The sequence below is a fragment of the Etheostoma cragini genome, chromosome 16 (genome assembly GCF_013103735.1).
Source record: "Etheostoma cragini isolate CJK2018 chromosome 16, CSU_Ecrag_1.0, whole genome shotgun sequence".
Taxonomy (NCBI): domain Eukaryota; kingdom Metazoa; phylum Chordata; class Actinopteri; order Perciformes; family Percidae; genus Etheostoma; species Etheostoma cragini.
The window spans coordinates 8,396,157-8,410,656 of NC_048422.1; the positions used below are offsets into that span (position 1 = coordinate 8,396,157).

The following is a 14,500-nucleotide window of genomic DNA, read 5'->3' on the forward strand; positions in this document are numbered from 1 at the left end:
ATATATATATATATATATATATATATATATATATACACACAATCTCTCATCATTTCTTTTTTCTTTCATCATACAGAAAGAACGCTTTGTCAAGCTGTTAGACCAGCTACACAACTCCTTGCGCATTGACCTCTCAACCTACAGGGTAAGATTTAGATTGTATTAAATAAATATTTCTCTTCTTAATGACTGACACTGTTCTCACACGTTATATTTTTGTCCTGACATTTAAATAGTTCTTTAACAGTGTTTATAATGTCAAATTTATTTTCACTCAATTTGCTAAATTGAATTACAGTACCTCTGTAATACCTTGTTTTCATGGATTAGAGGGATAAATGAATCAGTTTCACAACAGAATGTTATACAGTTAGTTTGCTTGTGTAATGTTGAGGAAAATACGTTATCTACCAAAGCACACCCATGGGAAACCTTGTTTTAATCTACATTTTGGGACACACATATACGATTTTTTTTAAATATTTTATTATCACTTATTGTCTCTCTGGAAGTATAAATGGTATCAGAAATCCGATTGACTGTCTTAAAAGTCCCATGGCATGAAAATGTCTTTCTAATTTCTTTTTAACATTAATATGAGTTTGCCCAGCCTGTCTATGGTGCCCCAGTGGCTAGAAATGGTGATAGGTGTAAACTGAGCCTGAACCCTTATGAGTTCATAAGGTGCAAGGTTACCTCCCCTTTTTCTGCTTTGCCCGGCCAGAGAATTTGGCCCACCCATGAGAGAGAGAGACATTATGGCTTTCACTCGAGCAAAGTGGCAGTTGGTCTAGGCCGCACCCACGGCCTTCACCTTGCCCCCCCTCTCCTCCTCAAAAGCTACAGACTCAGAAATGGCATGTCCTAGGGAAAGCTCATTATGGGACTGGCTCTAGTGGTTGGATTTCTACACCAAGGCTGCATTTTGGGAAAGAGACTTTTATATATAGTATTAGAATATAATAGAATGCCTTTATTGTCATTATACACAAGTACACAGGACCACTTAGTTCTATATAAAAGCATCCAAAGAGAACCATATCATGGGACCTTTAAAAAAAAGAGTAGAGAGCACAAGGCCTCGACGCTGACCTACGATATTCTTGTATTGGTCAGTCATTGTCAATCAATGACTGACCACCAATCAATGGTCAGTCAATTGAAAATAGTAAATCAAACTGTTTTTTCTCTGTAGAACCACTTTCCTGCCAGCAACAAGGATCGCCTGCAGGATTTGAAATCCACCGTGGACCTTCTAACCAGCATCACCTTTTTCAGGATGAAGGTAGCTAACGGTGTTCCATGTGTCATGTTGTGTCTTTTTACTGCAGTTGCTCTGTAAATTGATTTTAAAATCAAAAGCCATTGCTTGGCCATGACGTCACCACCTAATAGATTAGATGCACAGTATTCCTTTTTAAAACTTTTTTAATGCAGATAACCAGGGTGCAATTTGCCGTGGGGGGGATGTGTGGGATTCCCCCTTATAGGTCCACACACTGTGCTGGTCCTCTGCTCAGCTATTTCTACCCCCGATGGTGACCAAATGTATCCCCCCCCAAAGTGATTGATGCTACTTCACCGATAGACCATATATTATATACCTAAAATAGAAGTATTTCAAACGTGGTAAAGCTCTGTAATGTGAAAACGTAATAGAATGGAACGATAGCATCCAACTAGCAGTTACAAGTTGTCTTTAACTGCTACAGAGCTCCGGGACGCCAGCTACCAGCGGCAGATGTTTAGCTGCCAACAGGTGACTGTGAGCCGGTGACAGGCACCGCCAGGTGATGGTCCTTTCAGGGGCCGTGGTAGTGAGGTTAAGCACGAAAAAGTGACCGTCATGCAGCAATGGCAGTTAAACGTAGGCTCTACAACCGCTATAGTTTAGGAAAAAGATCCCGAGGATCCTGGATTGTCTTAAACGCATAGTGAACTCCGCTCTCCAGCTTGAACGCGCTGTTTTATGTTGACACCACATTGTACTATTTCATTCTGAGATTATTTTCCAATGAATAGTGAAGTTCTTAAATATGTGTTTTGGCACAGCTGGCCAAGTGGCACAATATCCATGGTACTGAAAGGGGGATTTAATTCTTGTATGTTCTGTTTAGGTGTGCATGATCAAAAAACATCCGCCCCTCTGCTTTTTTCACAAATCACGCCCCTGCAGATAGCCCTGTTGTCAAGTACTGTAAGTGTTAATGATTGTTTGCAGCCATTCACCGCCAGTGTTGCTATCTCCATCTTGTGTTCAGGTCCAGGAGTTACAGTCTCCGCCCAGAGCCAGCCAGGTGGTGAGGGACTGTGTCAAAGCCTGCCTCAACTCAACATACGACTACATCTTTAATAACTGCCACAAGCTGTACAGCAGACAGTACCAACCTATTGACACAGTAAGTCACATATTAATTATCTAACTGACGTAGGAGCATCAGTAAGTGAAAGCTCTGCAAGGGTAGGTAAAGAGTATACATATCTCCTTGTCTTCACTTAAACCAATCGCTTTATCATACTGAGACAGCTGGGGCCAATAACGTGTATGAACTGCTGTATAGTTTGACTGCATAACTACAAAAACAGACATAAAGTGGTGTTACAGATTGTGTTTTATATTGAAGTCTGTTTTTTTTTTGGCGGCTGACTGTGTTGTGTTCTAATCTAGAACAAGGAGGAGCTCCCTTTGGAGGAACAGGGTCCGAGCATCAAGAACTTGGACTTCTGGCCCAAACTCATCATGCTCATCGTCTCCATCATTGAAGAGGACCGAAACTCTTACACACCTGTGCTCAACCAGTTAGTAATGGGCGTACACTCCCTTTATCATTACTACTTCTAAAATGGCACAAAACATGTAGACTGTTAATGTAATAAATCTTGAGGGGAGATTTCCCTAATATTTAGTTCCAAATGTTTCGAACCCTTAATCTTTGTCAAACTGTCAATTCTACCTCAGATTCCCCCAAGAACTGAACGTAGGGAAGGTGTCAGCGGAGGTCATGTGGACATTATTTGCTCAGGACATGAAGTACGCTATGGAAGGTAAGTCACACCCAGTGTAAATGCCAGCTTACAAAAGCAAGTAAGAGTAAGTTCTAGTCATTTGGCTCCCACTCTCGACTCACAAAAAGAGTATATGATCGTCCCTGCATATATGTTTTCATAGTATTCCATAGAGCCAGACCATATATTCTTATTATTCTGTGGTGTTGAATTGTGAAGGTATTTTATCTATCTAAAAGTGAAGGGAAAGTCTGGGTCAGAGGCTCAACGGCTAAGAACAAGTAGAACAGAAGAGAAGCCCCTATGAAACTTGAAATGGCAAGAATAGAAGAAAATGTATGGGGTAGAAATGATACTGAAGTTAAAAAAAGAGGAAAATTATTATAGTGCAGGGGTTGAAAGCAGCTTATGTCTCCCATGAGCCTCTCTGGCATTTTTCTATTCTGTACTGTACTGTGCAGCTGTCCCCAGTGGCAGCTCTGCTTTTGTCCCAGCCTCTTTCCTCAAGATGAGTCCCCTACAGAGACTATTGTTGTGAAATGTCTGTTTCACATAATACAGTACAGAAGTGGTGTACTGTAGAATGTGAACTACAGTACAGAAGTGGGGGCCCCTTCATTTCCAATCTGCATTAATATAAAATGGATGAAATAGCGATGGATAATTCCTGGGCAATTTTTACCCTAGAAGCACTACTAAATACTACTTCAAAGTTAAGAGTAGTAGTCGCTAACATTTTTTCACTCCAGTGCCTGGTTAGATTTAAGCTATTTAATAATGTGGCTAATGGGAAATTCCTCCAATTACTTTAAGATACAAGAGTATTTTTAGCTCATTTGAGCACATTTAACATCAGTAACCGCAGGAAAAGTCATGTAGTAAGTAATGACTAAAACTTCCAGGAGTACTGTTGTCAAGTCACATAAATCTGTGGGTGAATACATACAATGAAATGGGTTAAAAAGGTTTTAATGCATATATGGGCATGATTAAATGATGTAGTCTTGAAATAAGTATTTTGTTGTGGTGTGAGTGAGATTAGGATTAAAGGTGCACTGTAGGTATTTAGCATTGCACATCCATTAAGTTGCTAGGCCTGTCAGAAACGCATTTAAAAATGAATTGTCTAAATTTGGAGGCTGAGATATCCTGACATTTAGCAGACAGTATGATTTAGGGTCCAAGTACCTTTTGATTTTACTCCTCCCATAATGCAACTTGATGGCATGGGTCTCTTCCACCCTCTGTCACAAAACTCATCCCAATACTCAGACTCTTCATGTCTTTGTGTATGCAGAGCACGAGAAGGTCAGACTGTGTAAGAGCACCGACTACATGAACCTGCACTTCAAAGTCAAGTGGCTCAACAATGAATATGTCAAGGAGCTGCCTAACTTCAAGGGCGTCGTTCCGGATTACCCATCGTAAGTGACTTATTCACTCCTAGGCACTGGGAAAAGTAGGGACGCTACTTTAATTTTTCCCATTCAGTCGAGTAGCCAAGAAGGCATGCACTTTTAATCGCAACTTTATGGAAATATCAATGTTGACTAGTGTGATATCCAAATAATGCAATATTTGATAAAGGTAAAATATGTGTCAAACCATTTCGAAGTATGAATTCTGGTGCTGCAGAGACGTCCTAGCCTAATAAATCAGATTTTAGAGACATTTTCATACAGATCCTCGCAAAAATCACACTATATCATATTCAGTTTTTTAATTTTAATATTTGTCAATGAAAATGAGAATGATACATAAATGATCACTCCCTCCAATATCATGAACCAGGTTGAAATAGCAAAATCTGTTAAAATAATCGGCACCTCATGTTGTTCAGCCTTATCGCCGAGCCTATTTAAGGGATCTTTAACCGTTAACTGAGAAAGAGGCAGCAGAGTGCCAGTTCGCCGGTCCTCGAGGCTCGGACAGACGTTTCACGTTTGCGGACAGCTGCCGACTTGTACCGGTCTCCAACCACGTTGGTGCGTGCATCGTCGTGGAGACATGTAGCCACTTTTCTGGAGTCGACCAAAGCAAGTCTGTAGCTTTTCAAAAAGAACATGTCTGAGTCCGCCTGCGAGGTTGTCAGCTGTGTGTCAGCATGGCATTTTCTGTGTGTAGGACGGCCGAGTTAACCCAGTCCTTATCGAGCCATATATTGGCCATGAACGCCAAAACAACAACTTTAGAATTTAAGAAAAAGGATTGTAAAGCTTGTTTTTCTTTTACAGTTTCTTTTACTTCTTTTTTTGTTTTAATAAATAATAATTGTAACTGTTTAACTAATATATAATAAATATATACATATTAATGACTACAAATAAAATATAGTAACGTAATATATCATTACAAATATAGTATATACTGTATGTACATCGGATACGGTTATTCATTACCAAGCCTAGAGGAAACATTAACATTTCTTTTTGGAGAACCTCTCTTTGATTATCAAATTGATTGTTTGATCTCTGACCCAGGTGTTGGTTAGGAAAATAATTCAATTCAATCGAAATAAATAAGTAACTCTGGTGGTTTTTATTGTCCTTGCAGATGGTTCCTACAATTTGTGCTACAGTGGCTGGGGGAAAATGAGGAAGTATCGATGGAGTTTATGCATGGAGCCCTAGAGAGAGACAAAAAAGACGGAGTAAGACAATAACATTTACCTTTCATATGTTGTTACCTTGGCCAAGGGGGTTATGTTGTCATTAAAATGGTAGAGTGAAATTAGTGTCCATGTTTACAGATAGGTGCACATTATCGGCACATGGACTTCAAAAAGTAGTTTTACAGCATGTAAATAGAGCTTAAATCAAATAACTAAGTACGGTTTATGTAAATGTTTGTTGTCCCCTCGTCGTCCTACACTGTCGTAGTTCCAGCAGACGTCCGAGCATGCTCTGTTCTCCTGCTCCGTGGTGGACATCTTCACCCAGCTCAACCAGAGCTTTGAGATCATCAAGAAACTGGAATGTCCCGACCCTAACGTCATGGCTCAGTACAGTCGCCGCTTCTCCAAGGTAAACCCATGTCACTGGGTGAGGAAATCTTAAAACATGCTTGCCACTGCCACAGGTCTTTATAGTCGCGATGAATGTTCTGCTCGATCAGAAAATCATAAATTTACATTTAAATACTAACTTACAGATGCATTGTTGCATTTCAAGTGTTGCTAACGGTAACTTAGCCTAATTTGGTCTTGTGAGCTAAACCGGGTATCACTGACACTGTGGCATGATTCTATAGCATTAAGAGTTTGTAACATAATAATAACTTAGATTAATGTAGCGGATTATATGAAACCCAGGGATGCTATACACAAGTAATGTTACAGGGGAACCTGCCATTAGGAAGGTTGGTGGTGCGATCCCCGCCCCTGCAGCCATTGTCAAAGTGTCCCTGGGCAAGACACTGAACCCCGAGTTGCCCCTGGTGCTGCGCATCGGAGCGTGAATGTGTGTGAATGTTTATCTGATGAGCAGGTGGCACCTTGTACGGCAGCCCCGGCCACAGTGTATGAATGTGTGTGAATGGTGAATGTTTCCTGTAGATGTAAAAGCACTTTGAGCAGCTGTTAAGACTGGAAAAGCGCTATATAAATACAGCACATTTACATTTACATTTACTTGCAGCAAATCGTTTTGTGACTTTGCGGGAAATTAAATTAAATTAATTTTTTTTTTAATTATAGGCAGTTGCCTTACTAAAAACTTTATAGCGTTCTTTTCCCTGTTAGGCTCATTTGCTTTTACAGGTCGTTTAAGACCATTGTATGAAAAATGACAAGTTACATAAAGTCACTTTAAGGGTCACATTTTCACTACCATAAGGAGCGGCTGACTGTGACTATGTTCTTTTTACTTAGAAACACTGTAAGATACAAAGCAGCTACACCATTGTCTGATGGGATATTCAATTATTTCTAGAGGGAATTTTATATATCCTTTTATTAAAAAGAAATGTTGAAATGGACATAAAAGTGTCAGGGACCGCGCGGTTTTATGTTTGGGATTTTCTTTCCTACATGCCAGAAAATACTTTAGGGGACATTTGGGAATATTTTTAATACCATAGTTGGGAAAATCATTCAGACAGACTCCCCCGAATGTGTAATACAGCCCCCTCCGGGAAGGATTTTATGAGATATAAGTAATTGGATTTTAACCATTTTATTTTTTTCAAATTAAATTTGAGTCCATCCAGGTTTAATGCATTTTTTCCTCTTTATCTTGTCAGACTATTGCCAGAGTTCTTCTCCAGTACAGCGCCATTCTGACCAAGAGTTTTCCAACTTATGTTGACAAGGAGAAGATTGTAAGTTGTCATCTTTTTGTGCTTTACACACTACAATCAGCCATTTTAAATTTACTGGTGTGGTTTACTGCTGTACCTGTTTTGACACTTGGCAGAACTTCCAGTGTCCCCATCACCACATGTAGAAACTTCTTTCCAATGTTGAACAATTATGTAAACAAAAAAAAAAGAAATATTTTAGACAGCCGTGCAGTTAGAATCACTTGGGTGTAAACTCTCTGTCTTTTATGTCTCTGTGTTCCTGTGTCCTCTGGTAGCCATGTGTCCTGATGAATAATGTGCAGCAGTTAAGAATCCAGCTGGAGAAGATGTTTGAGTCGATGGGTGCCAAACAGGTAAGTCTGAAGACAAAGGTGTGAATAATGTGCAATGGCAGCATACTAAATGGCTGACAGTAACAGTATGATACTGTTAATGCCCTAATGGCTAAAAAATTACTAATTATTGAAACAGTTCATACTTAAGCATGAATAGTATCCAAGGGTGGTTACTTGAACTTGTATTTGTCTGTTGTGTATCAGATTGCAACAGATGAACTGCTGGTATGTGCTGTAGTGGTAGTTGATAACATGTAAAGTAGATCCCTGGTATTAGGACATAGATTTGACTCTTAACAAGGCCATAGTGGAAGTTGTTCAAAAGTCTTTACCTCCATCCCAGTGTCTAATGTGATGCTGTCAATGAAGCATAAGCATACTGCATATCAGAGATCTTCAACAGTTGGTCCGTGACCCCTAGGGGGTCCACTGAGTTAGTGCAGGGAGGCTGCCAAATTCTGTTAAAAAAATATCTTTTTGAAAGTTTTTTTTTTTTTATATATAAAAAAAAAAAATTGTGTTCACTAAACCGACCAGACTCCATGTAAATAAACAGTCATTTTAGCATCGTAAAATATGCTTCATTCAGTAGATTTACCGAATGCAATTTTGCAGATGTTTTTATGTTAAAAAAAAAAGGATCTTACTCTTTAAAAGAAAGGTCAACCTCCTTAGAAATCCTGTCCATGTTGTTGTCAGACACATTGAATATTAATCCAAGCCTGTCAGTGGCAAAACAAGCACTTTTATGAAGGTAAATAAAAGCTGGACAATTGCCCTAAAGATTATTGTTACCATCAGTCACTTAGACACAAAAACTTAGGAAAATAGACTCCAGGGTGAAGAAAAAAACTTGGTGGTTTCCCTTTTAAGCTTAAAGATTAACTGTATTTATCCAAAGCGACTTCCATTAAGTGAATTCAACCACAAAGGTACACGTTTTAAAATTAATTATACCATACATGATGTATAAATAATAACCATTTATTTTCATGTATTCGGCCCAGTTTACGGTGCAACTCCATTGTACTCAATATGCAACTTAATACAATATATGAGTATCCCTACTCAGTCTCTCTTTCAGCTAACGTGTCCCTGGCCTAAAACACGTTGAGGACTCCTGCTGTAGATCAATACTGACAGAGATTAGATCCTGTGCTGCCTCATAGGCTAGAGAATATCGAGACAGACACTTAATTAAATCATGTCCTCTATTAGTGTAGCTAAAGTGAGGACGATCAATAGCTTCTCCGTTGGCTGTGACCTCCCTCGGCTTTCAATCCCTACCATGCTTTTGCATGTAGTGTTTTATCCCATGCATTCTAGCTGTTCCGCATTATTGTTTTTAGTGGTGCTTGGTCGGTTGTAGGATTGTAGGAGTTGGAGACTGCAGCTAAAGTTCCAACCAGTGTCTTCACTTTACAATTAAAGCACGATGAAGAGGAAGATGAGAAGGAAGAGGCAGGAGAGGAGGAGGTAGGTTTGCATCATGGTCTGAGCAGAGCTGAAATGAGCCGCTCTTTGTCCATATTGAAGCACATCTTTTGGTTATTTGATTAGTTTAATGGTGTGCGGTACATGACTGTATTATTTCCCTCCTTCCTCTGGTTCGGACAGCAGGTCGGAACTGAGGAAAAGGCTCCGGTGGGTACTGTAGCAGAATAGATTCATTGGTAGTTGCAGTTTAGAGACTGGTAGATCAACATTCCCACATAGCCCACCCCTTCTTTAGCATTTACAATAGATTAACGTGTTCTAGTCTTGTAACTTTGCTGTTGTCAATGGGAATGTCAGCCGTAGTGCAAGTGTTTAGTCATGAACCAAGTATTGGACAAATTAAAAAGTTGACTGGAGGATGTGTCTGTGGTATGCACTTTATTTTTTACATTGTTGGGCACAAATTCCATGATAACCTTTCAGCATGTTGTAATTCAAGTGGTCTGAGAGAAAACTAGACTTCTGCTCTTCTTCTTTGCTCTGTATTCAGACTTCAGAGAATCTAGTCACCACGGGAGGCTATGGTCAATCACAGGTCATTTCAGAGAGACAAAGTGTTCCTATTGGCCTTTCTGCACAGGCTTTAAACACTATGAGATACAGACATAGCATAGGAGGCAAAGAGGAGAGAGGGAGAGCTGCCAAAGGAGGTCTCACTCTACTTTAAATTCTTCCGTTTGCATTCTACCAATTGCACCTTTTAACAACATTTTGACCAACATGTAGTTACTGCGTTTTTCTTTTTTTTCTTCTTTTTTTTTTTAGTGCATAATTGACTAAAATGTATTTTTTTGGGAGAGTGAAGTCACAATCATGTTTTTCCTCTTTTCTAGCACAACAATAGAATGCTAGCGTGGCAGGCAAGTTCCCAGTGTATGCATACATGTTGTGGATGCATGTCTGCATATACTCAAATGCTCATCTCTGCAAATTAAATATTGCAGTACTTGTAATATTTTGGGGGGAAATAGAGGCACCAAAATCATCTTGCAAGTAGAAACTTTGTTGAGAATGGTTGTGGTGTTTGCGGCAATGAGCAATGATGTTGTGTTGTCTTTTCACTGCCACTCCTAGTTTGAGGAGAGTGAGGAGGAGGAGGAGGAGGAAGACGATGTAGGGGAAGAAGGGGAGAAAATTGAGGTTGAGGTTTGTTGCAGTGTGAAGTGGTTGACACCTTTCACTCTCAGGAGTCCAAGTCCTTCTTGTGTGCCCTGTTCTTCCTACTCACAGCAACAGTGCTACTCACTCCTACTGAAACAAGATGCCCTGTGGTTGTCATGGTGGAGTTTATTGTGTGCCTTTTTTTTTTTTAACGTCATCTGTGGTGATTTCCACCTCAAGTTTTCACCCTTCTTCATTTTCCTTGGCCTTTCCTCAAAACTGGTCAGTCATTTCCCCTGAAACAAACCATATCTGAAGCCTTTTTTGTTGTTGTTTCCTTTTTTTATTTTGTGTTTACTTTGTAACACTTTTTTGTTTGCAATAGGCCGACCTGCAGAAGGTGGGTGTCACACTTTCCAGTGTAGAAAAAAACTTGCAGTATTTGTTGTTGTTTTATTTATTTTTTTTTTTAATTCCAAATGACTTACAAAGTTACAGTAACAGTGGAACAGGATTTTTTTTTGACAGTTTTCCATTTCTATTTCTCTTATTTCTCAAAGATGGATGAACCAGTGGACAAGGTAGGTAGCTGCTGCCACAGCACTTTCTATAATGGCCATCGATCCTCTGTAGTTCTTCTAATATAAATGAAAGCTCATTTCCAAATGGGACATGACAGTTAGTTGAGGTTGTCCTGTGTAACCCTCTACCTGTCCTGTGCTGCCGTAGACTGAAAATGCATTGGAAGACAAGAAGGTGAGTGTAGGTGTACAGACTCAGTATTATATCAATATTCCCATGCAAAACCAAACACGTACAGCATATTATAAACAGAACGCAATCCATTTCTAGCTGCCTTTCCTTCCCCAGAAGCCTTCCCTACGTGCTGCTCAGTCGCTCCTCACTAATGGTGATATGTGACCCTGACAGGCCATGTATCAAAAGGCCATTGGATCATTGACTTAATGAGCCACATCAACGGCTTCATCCATATGGCATAGCTCTCCTGCAGGGCGCTGCTTATACTTATTCTTATTCATGAGGCCACAGTATACCTGGGTTAGGTACACTGGAGGTGATTCGCTGCCCCACTTGTTCCCTCGCCCTGTGCCCGTGCAACTTGTTAGACGCACATCTCCTGCGTTAATAAACTTTTTTTTGTTTTTCAATGTGCTCCTTTCCAAAAGTTGGAGAATGCTGGTTTAAAGTTGGGTTTTTGAATTTTAATATAGAAATTTTTATTTTTTATTTTTATATTTTTAAATCTACTCTACAAACTACAATTACGTGTTTGCTACAGGATCACAGAATGCAAACATTACAGTAATCTCTGCTTCTCTCTCATCTCTTTGGTATCCCTTAGTATGAACCTTGACAGATTGGCTGTGTTGGTGTGCATTTTTTATAATAACATGATGGTTATTGAAGTTCTTTTTTAAATCTTAATTTTAATCTTAAGTTTCTGCTGCCATTTTTGGCCTTTAGCTTTAGCGTTGAATTGGAACTCTTAAGGTATTTGGAGTATTTCGGCCTAAAGTTGCTAATATGTAATGAAAGAAATGCATTTCTATTAAAGAGTTCTGTGTCCTCCGGGAGCCGGCACATAATTCCTCTCTTGAGCATAATTATTTTTCATTTCCAAGTTTTTGGAGTTGACACTTTTTGAACTCTTTGCATATGCAATAAATAACACATTCAATCCAATTCTAACTGACTAACCCTCCTTGCGTTCTGTCTGCCTGCCTCTCTGCAGATGGACACTGAGGCCAGTGACTTACTAAACGACCTGCAGGTGAAGCTGAACAACGTGCTGGATGAGCTCAGCAGCACGTTTGGGAACAGGTACATATACATGTACATGTACATTCATAGGTAAATTAGTAACAACACATGCATTTGTTCTGATTGATCCTTTTCTTTCTTTTTAGTTTCCAGAGCCATATCAATGATTGTATGCGACAGATGGCGTCTCTTCTGAACCAGATCAAAGGGCCGCTCAACGCCAACAACAAAAACCAGGTGGACGCCGACTCTGACAACGTGCTACGGCCACTCATGGATTTCCTGGATGGAAAGTGAGTGGATGAATGCAATCCTCTCAGTAGCCCATTTGTTTTTGTATTGCTTTTTCTTCTTCTGTGTTGTAATTCTCTGTCCTGCAGAAATAGTTTGGTCAAAATCATAAATTAACAATTTTAACAATTTTCCACCATGCTAGCACCAGTTAGGGTTAACACACACCCCAGCACTCGCTATGATCCCCGTGTCTCATCAGCTTGTGTTCATGTGTATTTCTGTGTGTTTTTCATGTTTTTGCAGGCTCACGCTGTTTGCCACTGCATGTGAGAAGACTGTATTGAAGCGCGTGCTCAAGGAGCTGTGGAGGATCGTAATGAGCAGCCTGGAGAAGACTATTGTCTTGCCACAGGGCAACGACACCTTTGTAAGCTCAACAGCATTCACTGTTTTCAGTCTTATGTTTGTTTGCCTCAGCATTCCTAGATTCTGCAAATCCCTTAGACTTTGATAGGGCTGGGTAGCATTCAAAAACATTCGATACAAAAATACAAATACCGATACAAAAACAAATACCGATGCAAAAAACGTGACTTTGACACAGGTTCCTAAACATTACTTTTTTCAATACCAATTTTAGAAATCAAAAAGAAATGATAACGTTGCACATTACGGCACAAATCTTTTAAAATAGTTTTCAGCTCCTACTGCATGAGCCCGTCCCTGTGCGTGGAGTTTTTCCTGCATGCCTTTACGGTAGAAACATGGTGCATGCTTATTGGCTCACTGACTCACTCGCTGATGAGATTTCCTCCTTAGGGATTAAAATTGGGTGATTAATGGCAAGGCATTTTTTAACACTCAATACTTTAGAGGCACATCAGCTGATGCCCAAAAAATATTGAATTCAGTACTCAGCCATAGACTTCTAGGTGCACAAATGACAAAAGAGGAGCAACTCTATTCCCCTTTTTACCCCCAGGGAGCACAGATTCTCTCAGCTGCAAAAGAACTGGGTCAGCTCTCCAAACTCAAGGTATGATAATGTCTTCATTTGTTTTTACACCATGTGAAATCCCCCTGCATGTTTACCAAACTGAAGAACTGACAACAAAATGAATCGTTGAAAGAGAGGAATCTCATTTTGTGGAATTAACGCATCTCTTTGCTCCTCATTTGGATGTGCAGGATCACATGGCAGGGGAGACTAAAAGCCTGTCTCCCAGGCAGTGTGCTGTCATGGATGTGGCACTGGACACTATCAAGGTCAGTTTATACTGCGGGTTTTGGTTTCATTAGGATGCGGGGGTCAAATTAGCTTCATTGACTGTTCATCCATTAATCAAGTACCCTGAAACGTTATGTTAGCAGCCTGTGGCCATAAGTTCTTTAACAGACCAGGAAAACATTTTACAAAGCAGGATTAGGCAAGTGAGCCAGCTAATTTAGAAAATATTTCAATTGATACTGTATAGTTTTTGCTATAAGCTCTGTAATTTCAAATTGATCACCGGAAAATACAGTTATCCTTGTACTACTAAAGGATAATTCTGTCTATTTTCAATTTAAGACCTTAGTTTTTTGCTAAAATATTTGTTTATGGTCTGAATGCAGATGGCTGACTTCACTGTAAAACTCGACAGTTTGTTTTTGCCAGGAGCAAAACAACTCACCTTGTTTCCTGGAATCAACTTGGTTTGGTTTTCAAAAACTCTTAATGCTTTAACATACCATAACCTAGTAACCTCCATGTTTCCTTTGCAGCAATACTTCCACGCAGGAGGCAACGGGCTGAAGAAGGCATTCCTGGAGAAGAGCGCTGAGCTGTCCTCGCTACGCCACGCCCTGTCCCTCTACACTCAGACCACTGACACACTCATCAAGACCTTTGTGACCACCCAACATGCACAAGGTACTTCTGACCCCTGCAGTAATAATACATCTAAAAGGTGACAGTATGAGGAAGAATGCATTTCCCACAGTAGACCAGGAGAGGGCACTGTTTGTGTTTGAGAAAACAAAGTTTCTCACTGAATATTCCCTCTTTTTGGTTTGCACCTGTATTTTTTGTGTTTTAAATGTTTTGTCTTGACATGTCATTGCTGTCTTCTCTTTATCTCCTGCGCTGCCTCTGTGCCAGTGCACAATGGGAAGGGTATTCGGTTAACTCCCAATGAGAAAATACAGCCGAGCAGGGGTAGGTTTCACTGAAATCATCAGCCAGACAGCCCTCCTCTCCGTCCCCC

General features: G+C 40.0%; 1 protein-coding gene across 1 annotated transcript in view; it reads left to right on the top strand.

The window, feature by feature from the left end:
* Positions 1-70: 70 nt before the first annotated feature.
* The window catches only part of LOC117959710 (protein unc-13 homolog B-like), a gene marked incomplete at its 5' end in the record, with an annotated part of 18,620 nt that continues 4,190 nt past the window's right edge, over positions 71-14,500 (top strand). Inside the window, 23 exons of the mRNA XM_034896990.1 lie at positions 71-145; positions 1,196-1,285; positions 2,262-2,399; positions 2,669-2,799; positions 2,960-3,045; positions 4,304-4,430; positions 5,560-5,656; positions 5,886-6,029; positions 7,246-7,323; positions 7,581-7,658; positions 9,971-9,997; positions 10,212-10,283; positions 10,624-10,638; positions 10,799-10,819; positions 10,968-10,994; positions 11,426-11,446; positions 11,992-12,080; positions 12,167-12,313; positions 12,558-12,681; positions 13,237-13,290; positions 13,443-13,520; positions 14,019-14,166; positions 14,395-14,451. Coding sequence (XP_034752881.1) covers positions 71-145; positions 1,196-1,285; positions 2,262-2,399; positions 2,669-2,799; positions 2,960-3,045; positions 4,304-4,430; positions 5,560-5,656; positions 5,886-6,029; positions 7,246-7,323; positions 7,581-7,658; positions 9,971-9,997; positions 10,212-10,283; positions 10,624-10,638; positions 10,799-10,819; positions 10,968-10,994; positions 11,426-11,446; positions 11,992-12,080; positions 12,167-12,313; positions 12,558-12,681; positions 13,237-13,290; positions 13,443-13,520; positions 14,019-14,166; positions 14,395-14,451 — 1,924 coding nt within the window. The remainder of the gene's footprint in view (positions 146-1,195; positions 1,286-2,261; positions 2,400-2,668; positions 2,800-2,959; positions 3,046-4,303; positions 4,431-5,559; positions 5,657-5,885; positions 6,030-7,245; positions 7,324-7,580; positions 7,659-9,970; positions 9,998-10,211; positions 10,284-10,623; positions 10,639-10,798; positions 10,820-10,967; positions 10,995-11,425; positions 11,447-11,991; positions 12,081-12,166; positions 12,314-12,557; positions 12,682-13,236; positions 13,291-13,442; positions 13,521-14,018; positions 14,167-14,394; positions 14,452-14,500) is intronic.